The sequence below is a fragment of the Centruroides vittatus genome, unplaced genomic scaffold (assembly GCF_030686945.1).
Source record: "Centruroides vittatus isolate TY-2023 unplaced genomic scaffold, ASM3068694v2 contig_3235, whole genome shotgun sequence".
Lineage (NCBI taxonomy): Eukaryota > Metazoa > Arthropoda > Arachnida > Scorpiones > Buthidae > Centruroides > Centruroides vittatus.
Window position 1 is genome coordinate 5,596 of NW_027122076.1, and position 25,361 is coordinate 30,956.

Genomic DNA, 25,361 nt, shown 5'->3' on the forward strand with positions numbered 1-25,361 from the left:
TTGGTTCATCATTGGATGCATATCGTGTGATTGCAGTTTGTGCCTTTTTGTCAAAATTACATAAGGAGATTTTTGGTATTACTTCCTTTTTGTTTAATAATTTTGTAAAAGTAATCTGAGATACCGATTTGTTTTTCTAGGTATTTATTTTTATTAAAAAGGTTAAATTGTTTATCTCATGATGTTAGCTTTGTGGTAATGTGGTTTTTTTTATGTTTTTTCTTTAAGGTTCATAGTGAAAAGTTGTTAGTATTTTTATATTAATTGCATCCTGGGGTGTGGTTTGCACATTATTTAACCAGTGGATAGCTTTGGTTATTTGGGAGACTATCTGATTCTAGATAAAAGACTAATCAGATTTTTTCACTCTCTAGATAAGATATAGCCTAGTTTTCTTGTAATTTTTTCGTTTAGATAGTTCTCTCACTAGGTTTTTTAGGAATTTAGCTTTGTAATTAATTTTAATTATAAGCTGTATGTATTTGGTCTTTTTTTACTAACAGATATGTTGTATGATCTTGTGTAATTTTTGCATGTTTTCTCCCCACATCATGGTTGTACCAGTAAGCTTAAATAAATAAATTAATTAAATTCTAACAACATTATCCTGTAAATTTTTATAGACTTAGTTTGGAAACTTTTTGATACCATCTCATGTTTACATTTATAATATATGAATTTAGTATTGCTATATATACATAATTAATAATTTGAAACTGATTTTACCTTTTTACAAACAGTACATGGAAATTAATTCAAAACTAAAAAATATATTGATAGTAAACTAATTTACTATTTAAAATAGAATTAAATGACTAACTTCAATATATAAACTTATGTGATGATCTAAAATCAGTTATTACAGAGAATAAATAAATAATGAATATAAGATATTCAATAATTAAAATAAATTAATGATTAATGTATTATATATAATATAATACATTATATATAATACATTAATCATTAATTTATTTAATACATAATATAATACATTATATTATATACAATACATTAATAATAGCTACTACAAATTTCAAGTTAAAATATGTTGTTAACATCATAATTAAAATTTGAAGATTACAAAAAAAATATTTTGTTTAATAAACAATTTAAATTATCTGAAAATATCAAACTGTAATTTCACTTTGCATTCTTCTAATTCATTTAATTATTCATGTATTTTGACACATTATTATATTTATGATTTTTATTGTACTAATATTCTGTTTTAGTGGTTATCCAATATGTATTATAGACCTGTGGATTTTCCAAATTTTTCTAAAGTAACAGGTAAAATACATTTATATCTATGCATGTACATATGAATTCTGCTTTTAATTTAACATACATAAGTACTACAAAGTATAACCAATGTGATTGAGAATCAAGTTAAAGAAGTAATCCTAAGATATAAAACAAAATTGTCAGCTAAGTAATTTCTTTTCTCAACAGTTCTTAATGTTGAGCAGAGAAACTGATTAAACCAGTAATATAAATAATTAATAAATGGTTTAATAAACAATACAAATTACCTGTTTATCTTAAAATACAGTATCTGTTTTCAAAAAAATTTTGCAATTAAATTTTTTGGGTTATAATTTTTGCAATTCAAAAATTCCCACAGATCAATACTGACCTACAGCTAATAATTTGAGAAACCCTGTTCTATTGAATAATGATATGGATACTGTATTAATGAAGTATTCGTGTAAATTATAAATAGTTAAAAATTACTATTAAAAATAACTTTATAAAAATATATATTTAAAAATTTAACAATCTTTTACATGTTTTAAAATCATTTATTACTAAAAAAATTAAAATATATAACTCACTTGTGAACTTATATACAATAATTTATGAAAAAATTGTCTTTATATTTACAATAAATGTATGAAATAGAAAAAACATTAATCTAGATATACAGTACTTCATATGAATTTATACATCAAACTTCTGCTTCTTCATTCATTTCTGCCACTAAAACTTCTCTATTTTCATAAGTCCAGAAGCCATTTAAATCAATTAATACGCTGACTACAGTATCACCCTGACCACTAAATAATAAGATTAATATTTAAAAATCTTAAAACAGAAAATTTTATACAAGTAATTCATAAAATTAAAAATTTTAAAAGAAATCCAAAGTTTAGTTTTCATTTAGTTTAATTATTAATTAAAGAATAAATAAATTTTAAAAATATGTCTTAATACTAAATTTTTAAAATTTCAAACATTCTATTAATAAAATATTTATACTTATTACAATATTTATAAAATAAATATATCAATGTAAAACATCAATTTTACTTTTTAAAACTGATTATGAATAATCCAATTAAAGCTGTTTGAAAAAATATATAATAAAAATGGAACAAATTTGTATATGCTAATAAAATATACTGAAAAATACCATAAGTACTTCATTGAAAAGCTAAATCTATTAATCAAGATATGCTTAATGTCTTAACTCCATAGTATTGCTAAACTGAAGTACAGTAGAGCGTCGATAAGTGGAACGTCGGTAAGTGGAATGGCCGGAAAGTGGAACGATTTTCAGTCGGACTGTGTCGTGCTGAATCGAATGTTTTTGATACTAAATTTACTTCTAAAGTATAATTTTCATGTTTTTTATATTCTTTAATATATTTATTTTGTTTGTACAAAATGCAGAAATAATTTTTAACGATACGATAGCCTCGATGATTATTATAAAAATTTTCGTTAGGCTTAAAATCGACGAAAATTCAACGCGAAGCGACACGCAACGAAGAAAAATTCAACAGAAAGCGATACGCAATGAAGAAAAATTTGAACATCGGACAGGTTAATGTATTTTTTCATACAAAGTCGGAAACTGGAACAAATCATTAACTGGAAGGACCCCAATCCCCAATTGGTTCCACTTATCGACGCTCTACTGTAATTAGAATAAATTAAGTTATTCTTGTTTTTAAGAAATGGCAGCATGCTCAACTGCTATTATAGACATAAGCAAATACTGCAGACACTGCTATGCTCAGTTTGTATCTGGCAATCTATCAGTTTACAAGTTTCTAAAACTATGAGAAATGACTTCAACTTTACATTTCAAAGATAAAAAGTAAATGTATTATACATACTGTTTATTTGAAAGTAATATGTATAAATGAGACATTATTGAGGTTGTGGCCAAAGTTTTCAATGCAAAAACGTGAATGTCCAACATTCACAATTTTGCATTGAAAATTTTGGCCACAACCTTGCTATTACGAAAATGCTTGATATATATGTTAACGTTCACATTTTTTGAGGTTTTAGTTTTGGTTGAAAACAAGATGAAATATGTAAGTCATTGGGCATATGTAACACATCTAGACAATAAGTAAAGAATAGTATATATCGTTATCTTCAAAATCACTTTAATCCTATCATAGGTTGATTTTTCTCATAGCAACAATCCAAGTTAGGTGATGAAAGACTTTATTGTAGCAAGTTTTAAAAATTACTTTTGAAAGATATCAAAATTTCGAATTTGGGTGTTATGTTGTTTTTAGTGTATTGTGTCAGCCTGCCTAATTGCTGTCTAATGTCATTTATTTGTGTTTCTATTCTTCTCTGCCAGGCAGGCTTGTGATAAAATTGTGTTTTGTGTGTATCTATCTGCAATTGTATTTTCAGTCCATGGTGTGTCACTACTGTGAGTGCCCCAGCATAAACTAATGTATGAATGTCTGAGAGTGTAGAAATTAAATGAATGTAGTGTTGTAGTCAGTGAGTGTTTACATAATTTAGTGTTTTTCCTACGACCTTTGACATTTTGATTTTTGGTATTCGTGGTCTTTGTATGGGGTCTGTGCCTGTATATTTAGTGAGTGTTTTCTGAAATATAAGTGAGAGCATATTAACTAAATCTATGTCATCAGTGGTGAATGAGGAAGTGTCTGGTATCATTAGTGGTAATTGTTGTGTGTGCTATAATCAGTGCTTGTTGTTGGATTATCCTGACAACTTACATGATCTTCATTATTAATGTTAAATGTTTCTGTCTGTTGAAGTATTTGATCAGCAGCCTGTTGTTTGATAAGTTTGAGTGTTGTTTGTGGGATAAGGTTGTTGTGTATAATTGTTCTTTTTTGATCGACAACCCTTTGTTTGGTGACAGTGAGGTGAGGATACTGTTGTGTGAATCTATAGTGTAGTTTTTGTCTGTATGCTGTCATGTTTGTTTCAAGTTTTGTGATGGTATAGTAAGTATGGATGATAAACTCATTCATTTATGATGTCAATTTCATCTGTTGGCATGGTTTTCCAGCCTTTGTGGTCGGTGGATGCATTGCCACAGGACTAGGTTTGTTCCTCACATCTGTCAAGGGCATTGCAGTAGCCATGCTTGGGTCAGTGCTGCTTTCACTACTGATAACCAAGGGAGACTGTAGCCTATTTTTTGAACTTAAGCCTCTATCTAATCCACAAACATGGACCTTGTTAACTCGGGTGACATCCAAGCCAGTATCACATTTAGATCTGGTTACTACCTTAGTAAATATCTCCACAGAATGTGGGTGTGGTCACTCTTAGCTTCATTTCTCCCAACAGACCTTACTAGCATGAGTGTCCCTACCAGAAGCTTGTGCTCCAGCCTACATTGCCCTATAGATCAGTAAAATTACTGGGGTCTCCCACCATGACCAGGTGGTGACCATGGGTTGTTGTTGTTATTATTATTATTATTATATGAATATAAGTAGTTGCAGAATAAAATGAGATGCACATTATGGGGTCTGCACATATTTGGTAGTCTCAGCAAATGTATGATATTTGTCTTTTTGAAATATGCATCTGCATTCAAGACTACTTGTACGTTGTTTTTAACCAATCAGAATACAATCTAAAAGAAAAAATGGCAGTTGAAAGAATTATAAAAACATTTGCAAGATCATTTGATGACTGATTTTACAAAAAATAATCTTAAATGCTAAATTAGGCATAGATTTTACAATAAGGATGGACAATAATTATGGAGAAGTACAGTAGAATTATTTAATTCTGATGGTTTAGGTTCAACAAAAAAAGATGGCAAGTTAAAAAATGTTTGAAACATTTTTTATATTTAAAATATATATCAAATTAAGTCTTTGGTTTAGAAATCTATATCCAAATGAATAACTTAATCAATCATTAGTGTGTTATATTTCTAAAAATTATATCTAGACAGTTATATAATACACAGGAACAAAATTTTACTAATATGTTATAATGCAATTCTTAAATTATAAACTTAATTTTTGTTTTATGTTTGATTTCAAATTAGTATCACACATAAAGAAATTTATTTTCATATTTTCTACTTAATAAGAATTCTGAAGTTGAAAATAGCGAATATTTTATATATAAAAATGTAACACTACTTTTGTTATTTCTTTTGCTTTATTTGATGTCAACAGAAAAAGCATTTGTATCTGGCATCATGTTCAATATCATTTTATAATACTTTTATTAGAAAAAATGCTAAATTCAAGAATGAAAATCAAAATTTATTCAGAAATGTTTTATTTGTCTTAAAAAATCATCAACTTGGAAATCCACAGTGTTTTAGAACAAATACATTACAAAAGAACACTTATATTCAAATTTTTTTTAAAGAGAACAAAAACACTTCTGAATAAAATTTGTTTTTGGTTCCTGAATTAAGCATTTTTTCTAATAATTTTAATGTTTGATGTCAATTTAATACAGTAGAGAGTCGTTAATCAGAACCCCGATAATCGGAATCGCCGGTAATCGGAACGATTTTCAGTCGGACTGTGTCGTGCTGAATCGAACGTTTTTGATACTAGATTTACTTTTAAAGTATAATTTTCATGTTTTTATATTCTTCAATATATTTATTTTGTTTGTACAAAATGAAGAAATAATTTTTAACGATACGGTAGCCTCGATTATTATTATAAAAATTTTCGTTAGGCTTAAAATCGACGAAAATTCAACACGAAGCGACACACAACAGAGAAAAATTTGAACATCGGACAGGTTAATGTATTTTTTCGTACATAATCGGTAATCAAAACAAATCACTAATCTGAACAACCCCAGTCCCCAATTGATTCCGATTAATGACTCTCTACTGTATATATGACTCTCTACCGAGTTTCTACTGACAGTAGAAACTCTCCATGTAACTGGATATTACATCATCTGTTGATTGTAGTGCTGCAAAACTAAATAATATATGTACAGTACATTAGCTCATGCTACATTTTGAGTAAATTAATCTTCTTTCAAATACAGTAATTATATTATAGTATTTATAGTTCATGAAAAATAAATGCACAATGCTTGATGAACAAAAAAAATTCCCAATTATCCAAAATTTTGTTTATCCAAAAGACTACAAGATCTATCCAGTTTAGATAACTGAATTTCCAGTGTATTTTAAGTTTTGAAATTATTGCTAAAAAATTAAATCTGCTAGAACAGTTAAAGATAACTAAAGTAAATAATCAAGAAAAGAATGATTGTATTGATGAAGATATAACTAAAGCGTCATTAATTTACCTTATACCAATTTTAGATATAATTTTTTTGTTCATATTTAAAGTTCATTAATATAGTAAACTTATATTTCTAATAATAACAGGAAGAAAAAAAATAAAATAACAAGCATGAAAGAATTCATTACAAAATTTCTCACAATATAAAGAAAATAATATTAGTATTTTTATTGCTGGCAAAAGTATTAAAATATCAAAATAAAAATCAAACTCAAAAAAATTATTATATACATTTATAATTTTCAAAAATTTATAATAAATAAAAGTCTTATATTAAAACTAGAGAAAGACGAATATCACTTTTCTTAAATTTGCATATCAAATACACTAGACCCCCTTACAACACGGGTTCATATAAGACGGATTTGTATAACACGGCGGAAAAATTGCGATTGTGTACGTATAACACACTAAAAGACTCTCATATAACATGGTAAAAGAATGAGACCAATTGTCACGGCCGACTCATGTCTCGACAGGGTTGGTCGAATCTGGACTAATAGTGGACATTGCACAAACCGTTGAGTTAAAACGAGCACTGGACCTACTAAAAAACATTTATTATTCAACAACCATAAAAATTATATTTTTATTAATAATGTCTCCAAAGTTTGGCGAATTTTTCACAGAAAAATAACTTATCAGGAAACACGCATCTGCCATTCAATGAAGCTCCATGACGAAAACAAGCTTAAGCTGGCGTCTTCAAACAATGTGCACTCGGTAAGTATTCCTACAATTTTTTGTTTACAGCATAGTTTATATGGATTATTCCAAAAAGTTATATGTGTTTTGGAAATGTTCGAATCAAATTAGTCTAGAATCGATTAATTTTATGGAAGAAAACCTTTCAAACAACTGTACCCCCTAAACTGCACAAGTGCCAAGCGGTGAACGGCTCATGTATTTGTAAAATTCTAAGTGACTCGTACAACACAGAATTCATATAACACGGAACATATCTACCATGTTATAGGGGGGGTCGTCTACTATACTTTGAATATTTAGTGAACTTAATTACCTTAATAACCAACTTTAGTTAATAATTTTATTTAATATTTATTATTTAACTTGTTTTATTTATTTCTATATATTAATAAATTGATAAAGTAAAACACAGAGTAAAAGGAAAACTAATCTACTAAATTCTAAAAAATGAAACTTCACACGTTTTATTTTGGCTTTTACAGTATCTTCTTTTTAGTACTTTTATCTTAACTACAACTGATTAATCAATGATTGTTCTCATTTTCCCCTATTGTATATTTTTATTTACAAAAAAAAAGCATTCAAACATTTTCAGGATCTAGTCTTCTTTTCTTGTGGCAAATGAAACAAAAATGGGGAAGAGATAATAATGGAGAAATTTTGTGGGGAATTTTATTAATGTGAAGGGAAAATTAGGGAATATATAATTTTTTATTTAATGATAATTTAACTTATTATTAAAATTTTAAACTTTTTTATTGCATCACATACATTATTAGCTTGTCTAAATGAAGAAAATTTCGATTAAACTTGTTAAGATACTGACAGTTCTATCATAATGCTATTATATGATTTTATATTATCATCTTGGTAATCTAACTTTTGAGAATTCACAACTATTAGGAATAACTTTCATTACTAATGCAAATTTTGCTTTTTTATAAATATGAAAAACAAAGTTAAGAAATATTTTAGAAAATTATAACAGATAAAAAATTTAAACATTTTTTAAATACTTAAAAATTTAATCTTAAACATACCAATTAATCAAATCTTGTAAAGTAATTTTCAGAGGATCTTCAGGTTTAACCATATCAAATATTTCATCTTTAACATCTTCAAAAGAAACAGGTTCTTGTCCATGTTGAGTCATTAAATCTTGAATGGCCTATACATATCCATATATAAAATACCATCATTTTAATAGTATTAAATGCAGAATTTATTTGTTAATGTTTAATTAAAAACATTTAGGACAGTAACAGATCAATTATCCAGCTTCCAGAAATCTGGAATTACCAGAAAATTTTTTTTGAAACTTGCTGGGCTTGAATTTAGTGAGCAGCTATAGTTTGTCATACAGTCACTTTGTTTTGATTTCTATAGCATATGCATTGCACAACACCAGTTCCATTATGTTCTTTACTTTTCTTCATTTAATTTTTATCCTAAATATTACATCACAGTATACATATTCTATATTTTAAGAGGATTAATAATGATCAAACAGATCTCTGCTTTAGAAGTATATTCATTTGTATCTGTTAAACACACTTAATTTTCTGTTCTTTATTTTATATTTGAAGTATATATTTAGCCCATGTCTAGAAACCAGAAAATCCAGAAATCTGGACCACTTCTAATCCCAATCTTAGCAGATAATTGGTCTGGTAACTGTACTGATTAAAACTTTTAATAGTTCAAACAATAATATTAGAATATAATATGATATATTATTTTTTTCTATCCTTAAGTTTTTACAAAGTTTGATCATGCATAATATATATTAGATAAATCATCTAAGCTGTTATAAATAAATATCTTGTAAAAATATTTACAAATACTAGAGGAATAGTTAATTATCATTATAACAACTTATAAAATATAACTTAAATTATATTATATTTACAATCATTTCCAAGAAAAAATAAAAGCATTTAAGAAAAGTTCCAATAAAATTCAATCATAAAATGAGCAAATATTTATTAGCCAGGCTGCAATTTTTAATCATATTTTTAATTTATTTAATTTAAAATATATGCTCTTTGCCTCAAATTAGTAGTGTCTTGCCCCTGTACATTAGGGTACCCATTATATGAAAAAAAACTTTTTTTCGAATTTTTAAATGCATACCTCTTAATTCTTTTCAAATCACTAAGACTTACTTACATACAAAATATTGATCCCCTACGATGACAATAACCCATGCCGACTAAGCCTCAAAGTTTTTATAAAGTCATTTTTGACTATCACTCAACTACATCATTGTAATACATACATACATGACTAGATCATTGTAATATTAAATAATTGAGTAAATAAGAAAATCAGACAACAAAGAATAATATTTAAAATTTGTATGAATGTAAATTATTGTGAATATTTTCTTTTCAATGTCTCCTTTTTACATTCCGGATACAGTTTTCTGTGTTCTTGCACACAACATAAAAAAACTGCGTCTGTTTTTCATCTGCAGTAATTAACCCATGAAAATCTTGCACTAATTTAACAGCTCTTTCAGCTGTATCATTCACTGCCTTGAGAGAAAGAACCTTTCTTTTAGCTTGCACAAAAGAAGCATTTTCTTCCCATGAAGAAATGCTTTCCTGAAGGAAACTGCTTTCAATTTTTAACATAGTAAACAGATTTTTTGCTCTTCCTAGACATAAAACAATCCAAGGTTTTTCCTGAAACAAAAAGTAGGTATAGTTTAAATAAGATATAATTAAAGTACAAACAAAACATGTAGTTCTACATACCATACAAAGAGCTTGCTATTTCTTCTTTTGATAGAATAAACCTTTTCCCTAAATTGGATATACTTTCCCGTTCCAAGTTAATTACTGTTTTTATCTTGGTTGTTTTGTCGACTAAATTATTGAATAGTAATAATATGGCTATTTCCTCGGATAAATACCACAAGTGTTGACAACACTTGGTCAAAGCTGCCTGGGAAATTAATTTGTCAACTTTTTCATAGTCTTTTAATGTTTTTAAAAAAGCACAACTCTTGATACGGCACCAGTTCTGCCAAACTGCATCCAAGCCAGGGTTTTACGTAAACTGTTACAATAAATAAGCAAACATCTTGTAATGCTTGTTTGTCCTTGGCATTCATTCTGAATTGAGATCAGCAAACATATTTTCAAAGAGTAAATAGCTTTAGCTATCCATTTTGCTTGATGCATTGCACCTGGAGGCCTGATTTTAATTTTTTTTTCTTTATCTTCTCCAAAAATATGATAGATAACTTGACTAATTTGCGATAATCATCTCTCTCAATAGATTTTTGAAGTTCTCTCACATAAAAACATAATAATTGATCAATTTCTGCGTCATTGAAATGTTGTTTTACAAAATTAATGCACATTTGTATGTTCGTAGAATCAATGCTTTTCCAAGAGTCTTTAAATTTTTTGAATATCAGAATATCGGGGCTGTTAGTAACTTGGGGGATTTTTGTTTCAAACACACTTCTTAAAACTAGCTTATATATATGATGGCGACAAGTGAAGAGTAACATAACAGCTCTCTTTCTAGCTTTTGTTCTAAAAGCACACAAGCTCCATTTAAGCAACCCACATTGGATGCTGTTGTGTCACAACACATTATTGGTACCTTGTCATTTAAATTCCAATCATAGAGCACATTCGAAACTGCTTTGGCTTGGTGTTTACCAGAAGAACTGTCCAGTATTGGTATGGCAAGCAGTTGTTTCCACTCTCCAAATGAAATAAGAATCAGTAGGCGCTCTTCTTTAGAACTTCTAATGTTCAAGCCAGGTAACAATTTTCCATTTCAATGAACTGTGACTACTTCTGGCACATCATCCTGAAAATCGGATTTTATGGCTTCTGCTCTGTCTTTCCTCACCTGTGTCCGAATCTGTTGAAGTGAAGATTTGTTGATTGAAAATTCATCAATACGAAGCCCTAGTGCTTCCACTGTAGTGTGAAGAATATAAACAGAATCTCTAATGCTCAACTGGCATCTGTCTAAAGTTGCAACTAGTTTAGGCGTAATGAAATCCTTTCTTCCTCTTTTTACACTAGCTTCAGATGGCACAGTATTCAATTCCTGAGGAAAAAGCTCATCCAGACCATTGTCAGAGCTATGAGAACTGTCATATAGTTCCTGGAATGGTGATAAATCATGCAATATTGAAGAAGTCGATGCAGCCTTCATAAAAATATTCTTGAGCCTTTTTCTCTCTACTTCTATTTTTCTTTTCCTTGCCCTTTCTTCTTTTTCAGCCAATTTTTTATCTACACCTGCTAAGCAGTCCGAATGCCCCAGTTCCCTCTGTTTCTGTAAGAACTTTTTATCTTCCTCTATTCTCATATGTTCAAGGGCATTGGCATGTGTGATATATAATAAGTTATCTAAATCTATTTGGAAAGTTTTCTCGTGGCACTTATAAACATCTTGAGTTTTCTTACTGCTTTTTTGCAACTCTCTCCATACATGATAAAGATCCACCAATTTCTTGACACAGTTAGATATAGATTTTGTAGGTATTCTAGTTTTTTCCCAAAATAAGATACACTCACATATTACAAGATTTGCGCTTTCACTCACGGTTAATTTAACTTCGCAAATGTTAAAAAACAAAACTGCGAGTACTTGCCGATTTGACAGTAATTTTGCACCCGTGATTTGGTGGTTTATCTCTTCGACTAAGAAAATATGTTTTTTAGTGCTTCGTAATTCCACTGACATCTTTGAAAAAAAAACTATATGTGTTAATAGCCCGACAAATTGTGCATTACCATTAAAAATGAGAAGTGAGGCTAATCTTGTGAATACAGAATTAGAATCATTGAGGTCTTTCCTTGAACGGCGAACAAAGTGAATACACGCCACTTCTCTAGTGCAACACGTATGGACATAATTCGATGCAAGTTGGCATGGGTTCTAGTGACCAAAATGAGCTGAATTTTATTGTGCGAGTATTTAAGGGTAAAATAAACAAAACTAGACCATATGCATTAGAAAAAAAAATATTCGAAAAATAAGGGACACCCTACTGTGCACCATACTTTTCATGTCAAAACAGAGTCATGCTGGTCAACTATCCAACTCTTATCAGGGAAAAATTTTTGAACTAAAATACATGACTTCCAGTTTGCATCAGAAGTTCACATATAGTTAATTGGGGTCTGCTGCCCATAAGGTTTCCATATCTGGTTTTAGATTTCATCTAATTAACTCCAATCTTGAGATTAAGAAAGGACAAACAGATGGATGACAGTGGGAATTTATAGGTCTACAATTTTTTCAAATTGTAGCCTAATGATAAAATATATCAAAAATTAAGATTAAAGATTATTTTAATTTTAAAATTAAAATAAAGATAAAGACAAAAAGAGATAAATTAATTTTCATTACTTTAAACATAATTTTAATACAAGGTACATCAAAACAATAAACGTTTCTAATCCTAAAATATTTTCATATTTTAACTTACCCTAAAGAAATAATTTAAACTGAATACATTCAAATAACCTCTTCCTATTATATCCAATATTCGGAAAAAATACTGTAAAGACTGAGGTTCTTTTCTATTTTCTAATGCCAATACAAAATCCAAATATGTCTTGTAATCCTAACATTTAAAAACAGAGATATTTATAATTCCAATTTTTATTTTATATATTTAATAAAAATTATAATATTAAATACTGAAAGCAGAAAACTAAAATAATAGTTTAAGAAAAAAATTTAAGCATTTACCATTTCACCATCATATGTAAGACATTCTTGAAATACTCTTTCAATAAAAACACTAGTTAATGTACCTGTACCATATCTAAATTAAGAAATATTTATCAATAAATATATAAAAATATTTTAAAACAAAATACAATTTTTATAATAGTAATTACAAAATTATTAAGGAATTAAAATAGAATGAGTTTTGAATCAGAATTAATTTGTAATTTTAAATACATTCTACAAAACTTTTGGTGTTTTAATTGAATGAATCTAAATATATTAAATAGCATTTACAAAGTTTAGTGTTTAGATGTTGTTTTAATACCAGTATATGCAAACTACATTAAAACTATATCTTAATGAAATTATTTTAATGTTTTGAAACTAATTTTATCATTTTTTTATATTTTATTGATTTATCAACTTTGAAATTTGTAATTCCTTTTCAACATTTTAATAATTTATACTTTTAAGGAATTTAATCTGTACTTTTATTAACGCTCTTAGGATAATAAGAGTTACTAATAAATCTTAAAAACTTTTAAATCTCTTACATTTTATATTAGAGGGGTTAGGCAATAAATGATATTTTCCATATTCTCATTTAAAGTTTTCTTAAATCAAGTTATGAAAGAAAATTAACTTTTTTAAATTTTAATTAAATAAGATGTTATATATAATCCCAGTTAGCTTTAATACTCGGTAAATTCTTAACTTTAACATTTATCTTATAAATATCTTTAAAAATTCAAGTTTGAAGAAGCAGAATAGAAATGGCCAATAAACAGTTTATAATTATAGTTCCAATAAATGTAAAAGTGACTAAAAAATGTTATATTTTCCCTCAGACTAGATTTTTCCAGTCCTCAGAAGTGCAACTGAGACATGAAAAAAGAAAATATAAAAGTTGAAACAGTTTTAATCAGATAGCCACTTACACTAAGTTTATTGGAAAATATGAAGACCTAGCCAGTACAATATTTTTTTTTATCTTTAAACACTTTCCACCCTGGTCACTGAAAAGGTCTTTTTTTCTATGTCCATTATGAGTTTGACCAGATCCATAACAGGGCAGTTGTATCATGAGAGATCAGGCCTGACAAATCAAGACAGCTCATCCTTGAAAAATTCCTCACCCAGCATGAAACAGATTGCCAGAATGGCAAGCTGATGCTTTTTTGCTTTGGTGAGTTGGACATCAAATTACAATATTTACATTAAACTACTGAGTTAATCAGGAATCAATTCAGTATTTTTGACATTGCTACCAAAAATAAGTTTATACCACGTATAATTACGAAATAGATTATTCACAAAACTTTTATATAGCATAAAAACAAAAATTATGCCTATCAGCAATATTACATTAAAAAAGTTGTCTGTTTAAATATTAAATCAGTGTTTCCCAACCTTTTTGGATTAGGACCCACTATAAATTTAATAAGATTCCTGCAACACACCTAATTTGAAATAAATTACAGTTGATTTTTAAAAATTTTGATAATATGGAAGTTAAATTTACTAAGACAAAAACTCACAATTTTACAAATATTCTCGTATTCACAATTCTCGTATAAAATTTATTGGTTCTGGTGATGAAAGTTACTCTTCAAAAGTACAAAATAGTATAAAAAACAATTTATAGCTTCCAATATTTCCAAAATAGAAATAAAATAATTTATTATTTGATATATAATCATAATATCACTTACAATATATTTTACTTATAATGTATTTTATTAATTAAAATTATAATACTGTTATCATCATAGAAATTTGAAGTATATCTATATGATTTTATTTATTTTTCAAAAGTTTCCATTATTTTAAATTCCAAACTGTACACAAATTTCTTTAAAGTTAATAAAATTTCTGCCTTCTTACCGTGATAATTCTTCCTTACTAAGCATGCCATTATGGTCTTTATCTAAATTAAGATACTGTCCATATACACGTAAAGCAGAAGGAGCCGAAAACCAGTTTGACTGTTGAGCATCTTTTGGTAGTTCTTCATCTCTCAACTGTTAGCAAAACAATTTATTTTATTGGTTTGTTATAAGTTAACTTAATATTAAAATTATTATTATTAAAATGTGTATTTGATACTGAATGATTGGACATAAAAATTTAATGGTTGGATTGTCAATGTCAAAAGGTTTCTTGTGAAAGTGAAAGCTTACTATTCTAAGGTCCAAAATTTGAGTCTATGTCAGAACCTCAGAAATTTACATAAATAGTTTGACCTACTTATGTTAGGCTCTGTCCTTCATCACCAGACTAGTTCCCATTGTGAATCTAGCTGAACTGATAAACAAAAAAAAAACTGATGATGATGAGATGATGTCAAGAAATACAAGATAGAAAAAAAATAAAGTGATCTCTTAATGATCATCAGACAAGGAGTTTAAAAAAAAATCTTTTATTTAATAATAATAGTAATCTTTTATTTATGCTGTCTGTACTTTATCTCTTATACAATACAACATTTCATTATCTTTCTATATAACAGATTGTAAAGCTGAAATTTAGACATTTCAATTTTTTTCTAAAAACAATTGGAAAAATGTTCTAGAATGTTTGATGTGCATATATAAGTAGAGTAATCAAAGGAAGTTTCATCACATATTTCATTGGAAATAGACACATCAGCAATGTCTGACAATATGACACTTTTGTAGGAGCACATTTCTCATGCTGTTGCTTTATGAATTCAAAAATGGTCACAATGCAATGAAGGTTCATGATCTTGTCTGCAAAGCATTTGTTAAAGCATTCATGGGTGAAAGTTCATGGGTAAAGTTCAACTAGCTGTTGCAAATGTCAAAGGGCCAATAGTGCAGAAGGTGATCAGACGCATTTGTTTGGCATCATCACGACAGAGCAGCTTCCAACCATCATCAAGGTCACAAAAACTTCTATTGTGAACAACTGGATTGTTTTAACACCAAGATCAAAAAACTTCATCCAAAAATTGACAAAGTCTGATACTACCATGAGAATGCACCAGCACATAGAGTAAAGATAACCTTAGTGAAGCTGGCCAATCTGGGCTAAAAGATGCTGCATCAACTACCTTACAGCCCAAACTTGATGTCAACTAAATTTCAGTTGACATCAAGTTTGGGCTGTAAGGTAGTTAGTTGATGCAGCATCCACCTATTTCACAGCCTGCAGAACCATGTTGTCAATGTACAGTTTAATGAAAATACCAGATAGTCAAGAAAAACCCATCTTTCCGTGCTCAAAAAATTAAAAGTTTGAAGCAAAGATGGTGAAATGTGATTAATATTGACAGTGACTACCTACAAGTCTGAACTATAATCATTATTGAGTATCAATAAAGTTTTTTCAAAATGTCTAAATTTCACCTTTACAATCTAATAGTTCTAATTTTTTTTTTTTAGGTAGATTCTGTTTATAACTGATCTTTAGAACTTGATCATAAGTGTTAAAAAACAGAATACTCCTTTAATACATTCAAAAAAACTTTCTAGCTAAAATGCATGCCTTTATACCATTATAGATGTAAATGTAGAAAGGTGGCTTTAATTGTGAAAAGCAATAGATTAAACAAACGTAAATCAAGACAGCAAATGATATTATTTTTAACTTAAAATTTTACTATGTTTTTATTAAATCCAAATCATGAAATGTATACAATAAACAGAATCTTATGCTTCGTGATACATTAACAATTTTAAAGTGTCAGCAATGTAATTAAAACTCACATAAACTATTTAGGAGATATATAAGGCATTAATAGTTTCATGTGCATTAGGAGATATATAAGGCATTAATAGTGTGCAATAACCCTACCCTTTCATTAAAATAATTTACTATGTATGTGTTAAAAAGTACATTTGTACTGTAAGTTGCCGACATTTAGTGGCAATAAGTTAATTGCACGTCAGGAAAAACCTAGGGATTGATCGTACATGGGTGGTGGTGGCAGAGGCAAAGACGACAAGTGTCTTACAATAATTGTTTATTTTAACATTAAAGCAAACTTACAAAAGAATAATATGTGATGCAATCTAGATCGTCTGCGGCAGAAGGAGCTCCGGATGACGATGGTCGGAGGTGGGATGTTGAAGTCGTTGGGGAAGCCCCGGGGCAGTTGGGCAGAAAAGTCCGAGGGATTGGTGACGGACGTCAGTGAAGGAGTAGGTGGCTGCTTGGAGTTCCATCGTTCACTTCCTGGTAGAAAGCTCCGTCGTCTCTCTCTTCCGACCTTGATTCAGGGGTTTTTATACGATTTTCCCTCAAATCTTCTCCTCTTGATTGTCTTGGGTCCCTTTTCCCTTTTCCCGATTGGTCAGTCTATTGTTTCTAAGCAAGACGAAAACCAAGTTCGGCCGGGGACGGCGCCTGAATGTTGACAGCCACCCTCATAATTTACACTGTTTGCCCTCTCTCTTGGACATCTGACTAGACCGATCAACCAGATGTTCTGTGTCTGCCTCCCCCCTTTCAAGATGGTCCCGGGCTCACATGATCTCACAGGTGTCCTGGACCATAAGTCTCTCTTCTTTCTCCCCTTTTTTGTTGATTGTTTACATCCCGACTCTTATATACAAGCACTCTGACAACCCCTCCGTCGTTCATTACCGTGTTGTGTTTGTTTTAGAAGAAATGTTTTACATCGGTCGAGTTTATAGCCCGACACGCGTTCTCGATCTGATTGACCTGAAATTTCCCGACATGGCAATCTTGTAAACAATTGAAATCCCGGTGCAATTTTAGGATCTTCACAGTACTATATGTCTCATAAACAATTTATTTTATAATTTTCTTTATCAGTTTTTATAATTTTAATGTAAATACAGTGGAACCTCGCTTAACGAGCATAATTTGTTCCAGAACCTTACTCATAATGTGAAACACTCGTTAAGTGAAACAATGTTTTCCATAGAAATTAATGTAAAATATGATAATGCATTCCATCCTGAAAAAAATACTCAAATACAATACTTACTTGCATATAAGATGAGGCTTTTATTCATTTTTCATTGCTTCAAAAACCTAGGTCGTTCTATACGTGTGAGCAAAGGAGCCTTTGTGTTTTTGCAATAATTTTCGTAAACTGTGTATAGTTCATGCTGCCATTATAGCAGAGTGCTATCAAGGTCAAGGTGAGTGTCGCTTTTAAAGAGATGATCCAAAAATAGCTGGTCACTTAGCAATGATTATAAATGTAGTTATTTCATATTTGTTAAATTGATATTTTTAATGAATATTTGTACATTCTGAATCATTAAAAATAAACTGTTTCCTGTCACATGCATTATAATCTTTGGTTTTGCAACATGGGTATTAGGTGATAGCATCAAAAAAACATTGTTGTTTGTTTTAATTTGTGCATTTGATGATAATTTATTTGTGACTAAACAAAATAAAATTAGAATTGTATTAATAAATCTAATTTTCTTTATTTTGATCTTTAAAGTTACACCTCATCCTATATGTGCGATCATCTTAAACACGAGTAAATACAGTATTTTACGTATAACGTTTATTCAAAGAAAATTATACAATATACATTGTTAAGGAGCATGAATCATCATCATCCTTTCTTATAGCATGGAATGAACCAACCTGGAATGCAAATTCGATTTGCAGAAAACAAAAAAATCATAGATAATAGCATGATGGAGCATGCACACAATCCAGAACTTCTCCTCTCCTCATCACTCATTATGCGAAACTTTTCTCGTTAAGCAAGTGATTTTTTAAAAATTTGATTTGCTCATTATGCAAAACACTCGTTATGCGAGGTGCTCGTCAAGTGAGGTTCCACTGTACTAGTTTTAAATTTAGAACTATTGATAGTATGTTTTGTTTTAAAATTTTAAAAATAAAATCACCTACCTCAAGAAGATCATCCAAAAAACTACATGCTAATATATCTTGAATTTTAATTTTTCCAGTTCGCATAGGATCAAGAAAGAAAAAGAATTTTCGTACAGCTGTACAGACATAAAAGGAATGAAATGATTTTTCCAAACCATCAAGCTACAAATACAAGAAAAAAATTCTTCATTATTTTAGATTAATAAATAACTTAATCTCAAGTATAATTATGTATCATTTATGTGAGAAACTGGGGGCATAAGATATTTATACCACTTAATCGGCAATAGTTTGTTGAGAACCACCCACTTTGTCTTAGCATGGCAAAAAAAAAAAAAAGATTAAGATCATTAAATCTTAACTCTGTCAGGACTGACACCAGTTAAACTATTATTTTCAATTGTGGTTTAACTCACAATCTAAAATTTTACCATATCACTAAAGGAGGAGGGCTAATAACTCTATGAGTGGGGAGGTTGTGAGTATGTAGATAGGAGTCCTTTTAAAAAATTAGAGCCAAGTCAACTAAACAATTAAATAACTAATTTAATGGATAAAATAACAAAGATTACAATAAACAAAATCAAATTAAACAAATAAGAATAACAAAATCCTGCTAGTATTCGACATTAGACTTATGGTATTCTACTCTATAGTCAAGAGAGAAAGTTTACATAATATGAATAACATAATATCTCTGTAAATTATTCCATTTCCAACGTTTCATAGAAGGAGGTAGTTGAGACTTTATAGCAGAGTCAGGCACAATGTTAAATCTATTGCGGTCATTGTATATGCACTGACTATTTAGTTAATCCGACCCGAGTTTGGCACATAAACTCTTTTTATACAAATATTCTCTTACAATGAGAATTAAGTAATTTGACCATCTGACGGGATTTCAAGAGTCTTATTTAGTCAGCTATTTAGTCATAGGAGAGATAACAATCTCTCTCAGGAACTAACAGTCAAAAAGAAAACGTTTGTTCCTTGTTCTCCTCAATTTTTAATTTTTACAAAAAGGAAAAATGTTTTGAATTTAATATTGAAATATTATATTAATCTTTAAAATCTTATAAAATATCAACATCCATATTCAGATTCTCACATTTATATTCTTTAAAGAATATAAATGATCCAATTATGATTAAATTTTAAGCTTTGATATGGATATTAAAAAAAGCATCTTAAAAAAATTTAAGTTAAGCATATATCAATATCAATTATATAATCTTATTAAATATTGCTCAATGTTAGATTAAATTATATTTATTGCTAAAATAAATCAAGAATCAATCACTTTGTGTGTGGTTTATCAAATATAGCAAATCATATCAAGAAATTTCACTGATTAAATTGGTTTTCCACATAGAATATCTGAGAATTTTGATTCAAAATTTATTACCTCCTCTGTTTAATTTCTGCTAAAAATAATTATTTTGATAAAAATTGAAGCAAAAGCTTGTAAAATTATTATTAAGTAAATATTTCATTATAATACTATATAATTTTCTGTAATATTGAATTTTAATTTTAAAAAATTATTATTATTCAAATTCTTTCTATTATTTAATTACTTGTTTTACAATTAAAAGTTTGCAATAATATGATATTAGCTCAGATATATAAGATGGCACACTATAATATTCAGATAAATACAAAACAGCATCTTTTCAATAATAACGCCAAATTAACATTGAAAATAACAGCAATAGTTTTAACTAATCTATATTTTGTTTGTTGTGTCTCTTGATTTTTATTGGTTAGCAAACATTTTGATAGGCTCAATGTGGTGATGATGCAAAATTCAGAAAAATAGGAGAAAATTCATTCCAACTAAACATAAAACATGCCAAAGTCATTCAGTTTTCATGGACTTTTGATAGAGTGTTTCAGTAGGCAGGAAGTTTCAGAAGTAGACAACAGTTGCTATGACAACTCAGAAGCTGAGGCAATGTCATGCCTGTTTTATGTGAAATATTCTTTTTACTTTTTCTTTGATTTTAATAGATTTGACATAATTTTCAATACTAATGACAAACATTCACACACTGATAACAGCTAATCTGATAAATCCACTATTTTTGAATCCTTTGGCCCAATAAAATTGTCTGTGTGGAAACATGTTTTCTTAGTTTAAGGTTAATTTACATTATTGTAGTTTTACATATACTTTTTATTAATAACAACTTCTCACTATTTTTATAAATTTAACAAAATGTAATTTAATGATCTAAATTAGATATTCAAAAATTGATTATGTAAATTACCTGAGATAATGTAGGAATTAATTCAAGAATATAGTTTTCCAAATCCTATAAGAAATTTTAATAATAAGTTTTCATTTATTTCAGTTATCAATATTATAAAAAATTATAATTAATATTTTATGTAATATTAGTACTAAATAAAAAATTTGTTGTTAATTCAATTTCCCCCATTCAATACTATCAAAATAATTTGAACTTTAAAAGGTTTTCACTCACACTCACATACATACATATATAATATACATTGTTTCATATAATTATTATTATAATTTATTATGAATTTTATGAAAGCAATATTCAATTAAAACTTTATAGTAAAATTCCATTTTTGATATTTAACAAAATAAAATTTAAAAAATATTTTAAACTACAAAGTTTTGCTTGCTTTGTATTTAATATGAATTGCCAAAAACTCTCAAAACTCATTTTGTTTGATCAACTGATTGATTAATTAACTCCAGATTGATAAAGTATTATGTATTTTTATTCAATTTTATTTTTTAGTCCATTAAATTAGTATTAAAAAAATTAAATCTAACATAACAGACTAATTTTGATACATTAACCATTTTAATCTTTTTTATTAGTATACAGTCAAATCTTTCTATAGCAATATTTACTGAAAGAAAAAATATTGTTTTAGAGAGATTTGTTGTTGTAGCAAGAGTTTTTTAAAAATATCTCATTCTTCATTTAACATTGTCACACTACTGATAGGGTTATTTATACATACTCAGACAAAGTTAGAACAGAAAAACATATAGTATTATTAGTATCCCGCAGTTCAAAAATTAAGTGATTTTACTGCATATTATTTCTAGTGTGATTTTAATATTTATACAATGATTTATTATATATATTTTAATAATATTTACTGCATATTAGTTTATTATTATTTATACAGTATATATTAAACAACAAAATCCAAAATCAGTCAGAATCTGATTCTTCCAAGGCAAAAATTAACTAAGTAAACTAAAACTAAAAAAGTAAAAACTAACTAATTCTAAAATATAATTTCTTAAGGAGAATGCTTTTTATAATTATTTTAATAAGTGTAATTTGCAACATTAAGATCTCTATGGACACTTTCTAAGAGAACTTTATACGTTAAATAAGTTTAAAATAAAGTTTCTCAGAAATTGTATAGGGCTGTCTTATTGTTACAAATCACACTAATTCTTAAAGTAAGAGAAGCTTTACTTTTAGCACAATTACTTTTACCTAGTAAGATCAGGTTCAGGTTTTGACTAACATACACATTTACTATAATTTATAATTCCTTGCAAAACTAGAAATGATAAATTTGAACACAAAAAGTGTGAACTGTTCTAGAAAAAGTTAAAAAGGGATTTCCTTCAATATTATAGTGTTAAATGTTATAAAAAATTGGATAATTAATTTTAAGCACTAAACAAAAAATTTAGGGTCTAAAATACCAAAAACACACTAAATCTGGCAATTCTGCATTCATCTGTATTGATGCCTATTGATTGCAAGTAATGTTTGTGGTAGAATTACTGCATTAAGAGAGTACCACGTTTTGATCCCATAAACAAGCAATAAATTAATATAAATTAACATTTAATTTACTGCATAATAATAATGCAGTAGAGAGAAGAAAATATTGTATATATTAAAGAACATAGTAACAAAAATGTATCATTAAAAAAGAGATTTATCACATTAAGGATACCATTCAACTACAAGAAGTTTTATATTAAGCTAATACGAATTGTATAGAGCAGCGGCCAGCAGCTGGTGGTCCATAGACCATTGATGGTCTGCGAGAAAATTTGGGTGGTTTGTGGAGAAATTTAGACACTAATCAACTGAAGATTACACGCTTCCCCATCATCACTGATTTATTCAACTACAAGTGGATTAAAATTAATCATCGTAGCACGCAGTTCTACACCAACCATGGAAACTTCTTTAATTACCTGAATAGATTCGCCCATCAATCAACCAACACCTGTCTTCTCTGTGACATACAGGATGGTGCCAACCATTATATTTTTGAGTGCCCTAATGATGGTATTTAGATGTAACATCTAAAGACCATCATTAATTCTAGAGGCATTCAATGGCCATGCAATCTCAACGATCTGGTCAATAATCAGACTACCTACACCCACTTTGCCCAGCTGGTCACCCAGTACCACAGCCTCATCACTCATCATTCCACCACTTCTCTTCCCTGAACCTCATCGCTTGGTCTATGTCCCATCAGCTACACTCAGCACCTGTTCTTCCTGCTAGTTTAGGCATATTGTATATCATAACCATGTATAGAATATTCGATGTGATTTTTAGCAACTCCTGTACTTTACTGCACTCATGTATATTACTTATCCTGTACCTTCAATACTCTCACTGTATTGTAAGCTTTTTTAACATTTGTATAATATTTTTATTCCAATTTTATTTGTATAATATGTATCGTATTCTTATACTACATTTTGGATTTGTACTTTATATTTTGTATATTGTATCCTTAATATGTTTTTGTACTCGTGTTGTTACTGGTTGTGCTTTTTGCGGTACCGGTGTTGTACTTTTTTGTGCAGCAAATAAAACTGATTGATTGATTGAATATTACATGAAGTATTATGAAAGAAATGCAAAATGCTTAGTTGCTTTTTTTCACTCATTGGGGTTTTTTTATTTGAATCTAAACCAAATACAAAGCAACTGTTATCAATAAATAACGAACAATAAATAATATTGTGAGTGTGATTGTCGTCCTTTGTGGAAAAGCATTAAGGATCCATACCTTATTTCAAACAAGCAGCAATGAACTTTAAGTTTGCATTAATTTGTTATATTTAAACAAGCGCGTTTCATATTAATATAGTAAAATTGCACTTTTATATTTATTATTTTATAGATTTTGTATCTTTTTAAAAGAATTCATGATAGTGGTCCATGGGATTCAAAATTGTAAGTTTAGTGATCCATGAGGTCAGAAAGATTGCACACTGCTGGTATAGAGTATTATATTTCTTATCATTATGGAGGAATTTTTTGTTATATTGATAATTGCTGTACTGAGATTTGACTATATTTATATTTATTGTGGTAAAATCTTAAATATGACTATTAAAGTTGTAAAATTGATAGAATTCACAAGTATATCTATCAAAAGCACAGATATGTTGATGGAATCCATTAACATCCTTAAGGTAGAATACTAAAATACAGTACAAGTCAGTATAATATCCCAATAATCCTATTGAAATAATAGGAAGAAAAATCAGTTTGATTAAAAATTATATCAGAAGTACTTTTCTCCTGTTTTATTAAATGTAAGAATTCATTCTTACATTTTTATTTAATAATGAATATAGTATTAAACATGATTAATTAAATATTTTAAATTTAGCATAAATATTAAACATTCTTACAGGTTCTTCTAAATAGCCTTGTCCAGCAACATCATAAAGGGAGAGCCCAATACGTGTCTGATGAAGCCATACTTTCCTCATAACATAATTAAAAAAATGCATAATGGAAATGCGACCATATGGATCATTTTGTAACAATTTACCAAATACTGTAGCTGTGAAATATGGCCTAAAATAATAAAAAATTAAATTTAAAAATTCTATTAAATAATTTTAAAAGTTATAATTTAAAATTAATTTTTAATCTTTGCTTTTGAAACTGAAACACAACTTTGAACTGAAAAATAAAAATTTTTTAAATTTATTTTTAATACAATTTTATTTTCAATATTACTTTTATAGTTTTTTAATGATTAATTAGTGTATTGTTTCATATATTTAAGTTATGTAATATAAAATATTCACATTAAAACTTAAAAAACTTTAATTCTGAATACTATCATGCATTTACCATTCATAACATTTGGTATTATGATAATTACTGATTAAAGTAAACTGATAGACGTTTATTCTTTAGTGTGTATGTATGTATATATATATAGTGAACTACATTAAATGATAAAATTAACCATAAAAAAATGAATTTATAAATTTACACATAATCTCTTTATCTCATCTAAATGGAATTGAATTCAGTGTGTATTGTTCTAGCCTTCAGGTATTGTCTTTATACTAAATTCTTCACTTTTGTATTCTTAACAATTAATTTTTTTGATTTTATAATCTAACTTAGATATAATTTTTTCTCCATCTTTTCTATGTTATAGGCTCTAAAAAAACAATGCATGTTTTTAATTTTCCTTTACATTCAATGTTACAAATTTAGAAATCTTATAAATTACTATAAAAAGCATTATAACATTCTTTCTCATCAC

The 25,361-nt window shown here is 28.2% G+C and overlaps 1 protein-coding gene across 2 annotated transcripts in view; it reads right to left on the reverse strand.

Annotated features, from left to right (window-relative positions):
• Positions 1-1,814: 1,814 nt before the first annotated feature.
• LOC136973592 (serine/threonine-protein phosphatase 2A regulatory subunit B'' subunit gamma-like) overlaps positions 1,815-25,361 on the reverse strand; it is a 41,499-nt gene continuing 17,952 nt past the window's right edge. The window contains exons 6-13 of one of the 2 annotated variants that reach the window (XM_067268323.1): positions 24,487-24,655; positions 21,080-21,124; positions 18,828-18,971; positions 14,844-14,980; positions 12,978-13,053; positions 12,712-12,849; positions 8,285-8,412; positions 1,816-2,060 (exon numbers count right to left, since the gene is read on the reverse strand). In XM_067268323.1, coding sequence (XP_067124424.1) covers positions 1,952-2,060; positions 8,285-8,412; positions 12,712-12,849; positions 12,978-13,053; positions 14,844-14,980; positions 18,828-18,971; positions 21,080-21,124; positions 24,487-24,655 — 946 coding nt within the window. In that variant the 3' untranslated portion in view covers positions 1,816-1,951. Of the gene's footprint in view, positions 2,061-8,284; positions 8,413-12,711; positions 12,850-12,977; positions 13,054-14,843; positions 14,981-18,827; positions 18,972-21,079; positions 21,125-24,486; positions 24,656-25,361 lie in introns of both variants that reach the window. The other variant, XM_067268324.1, reaches the window with a different exon arrangement.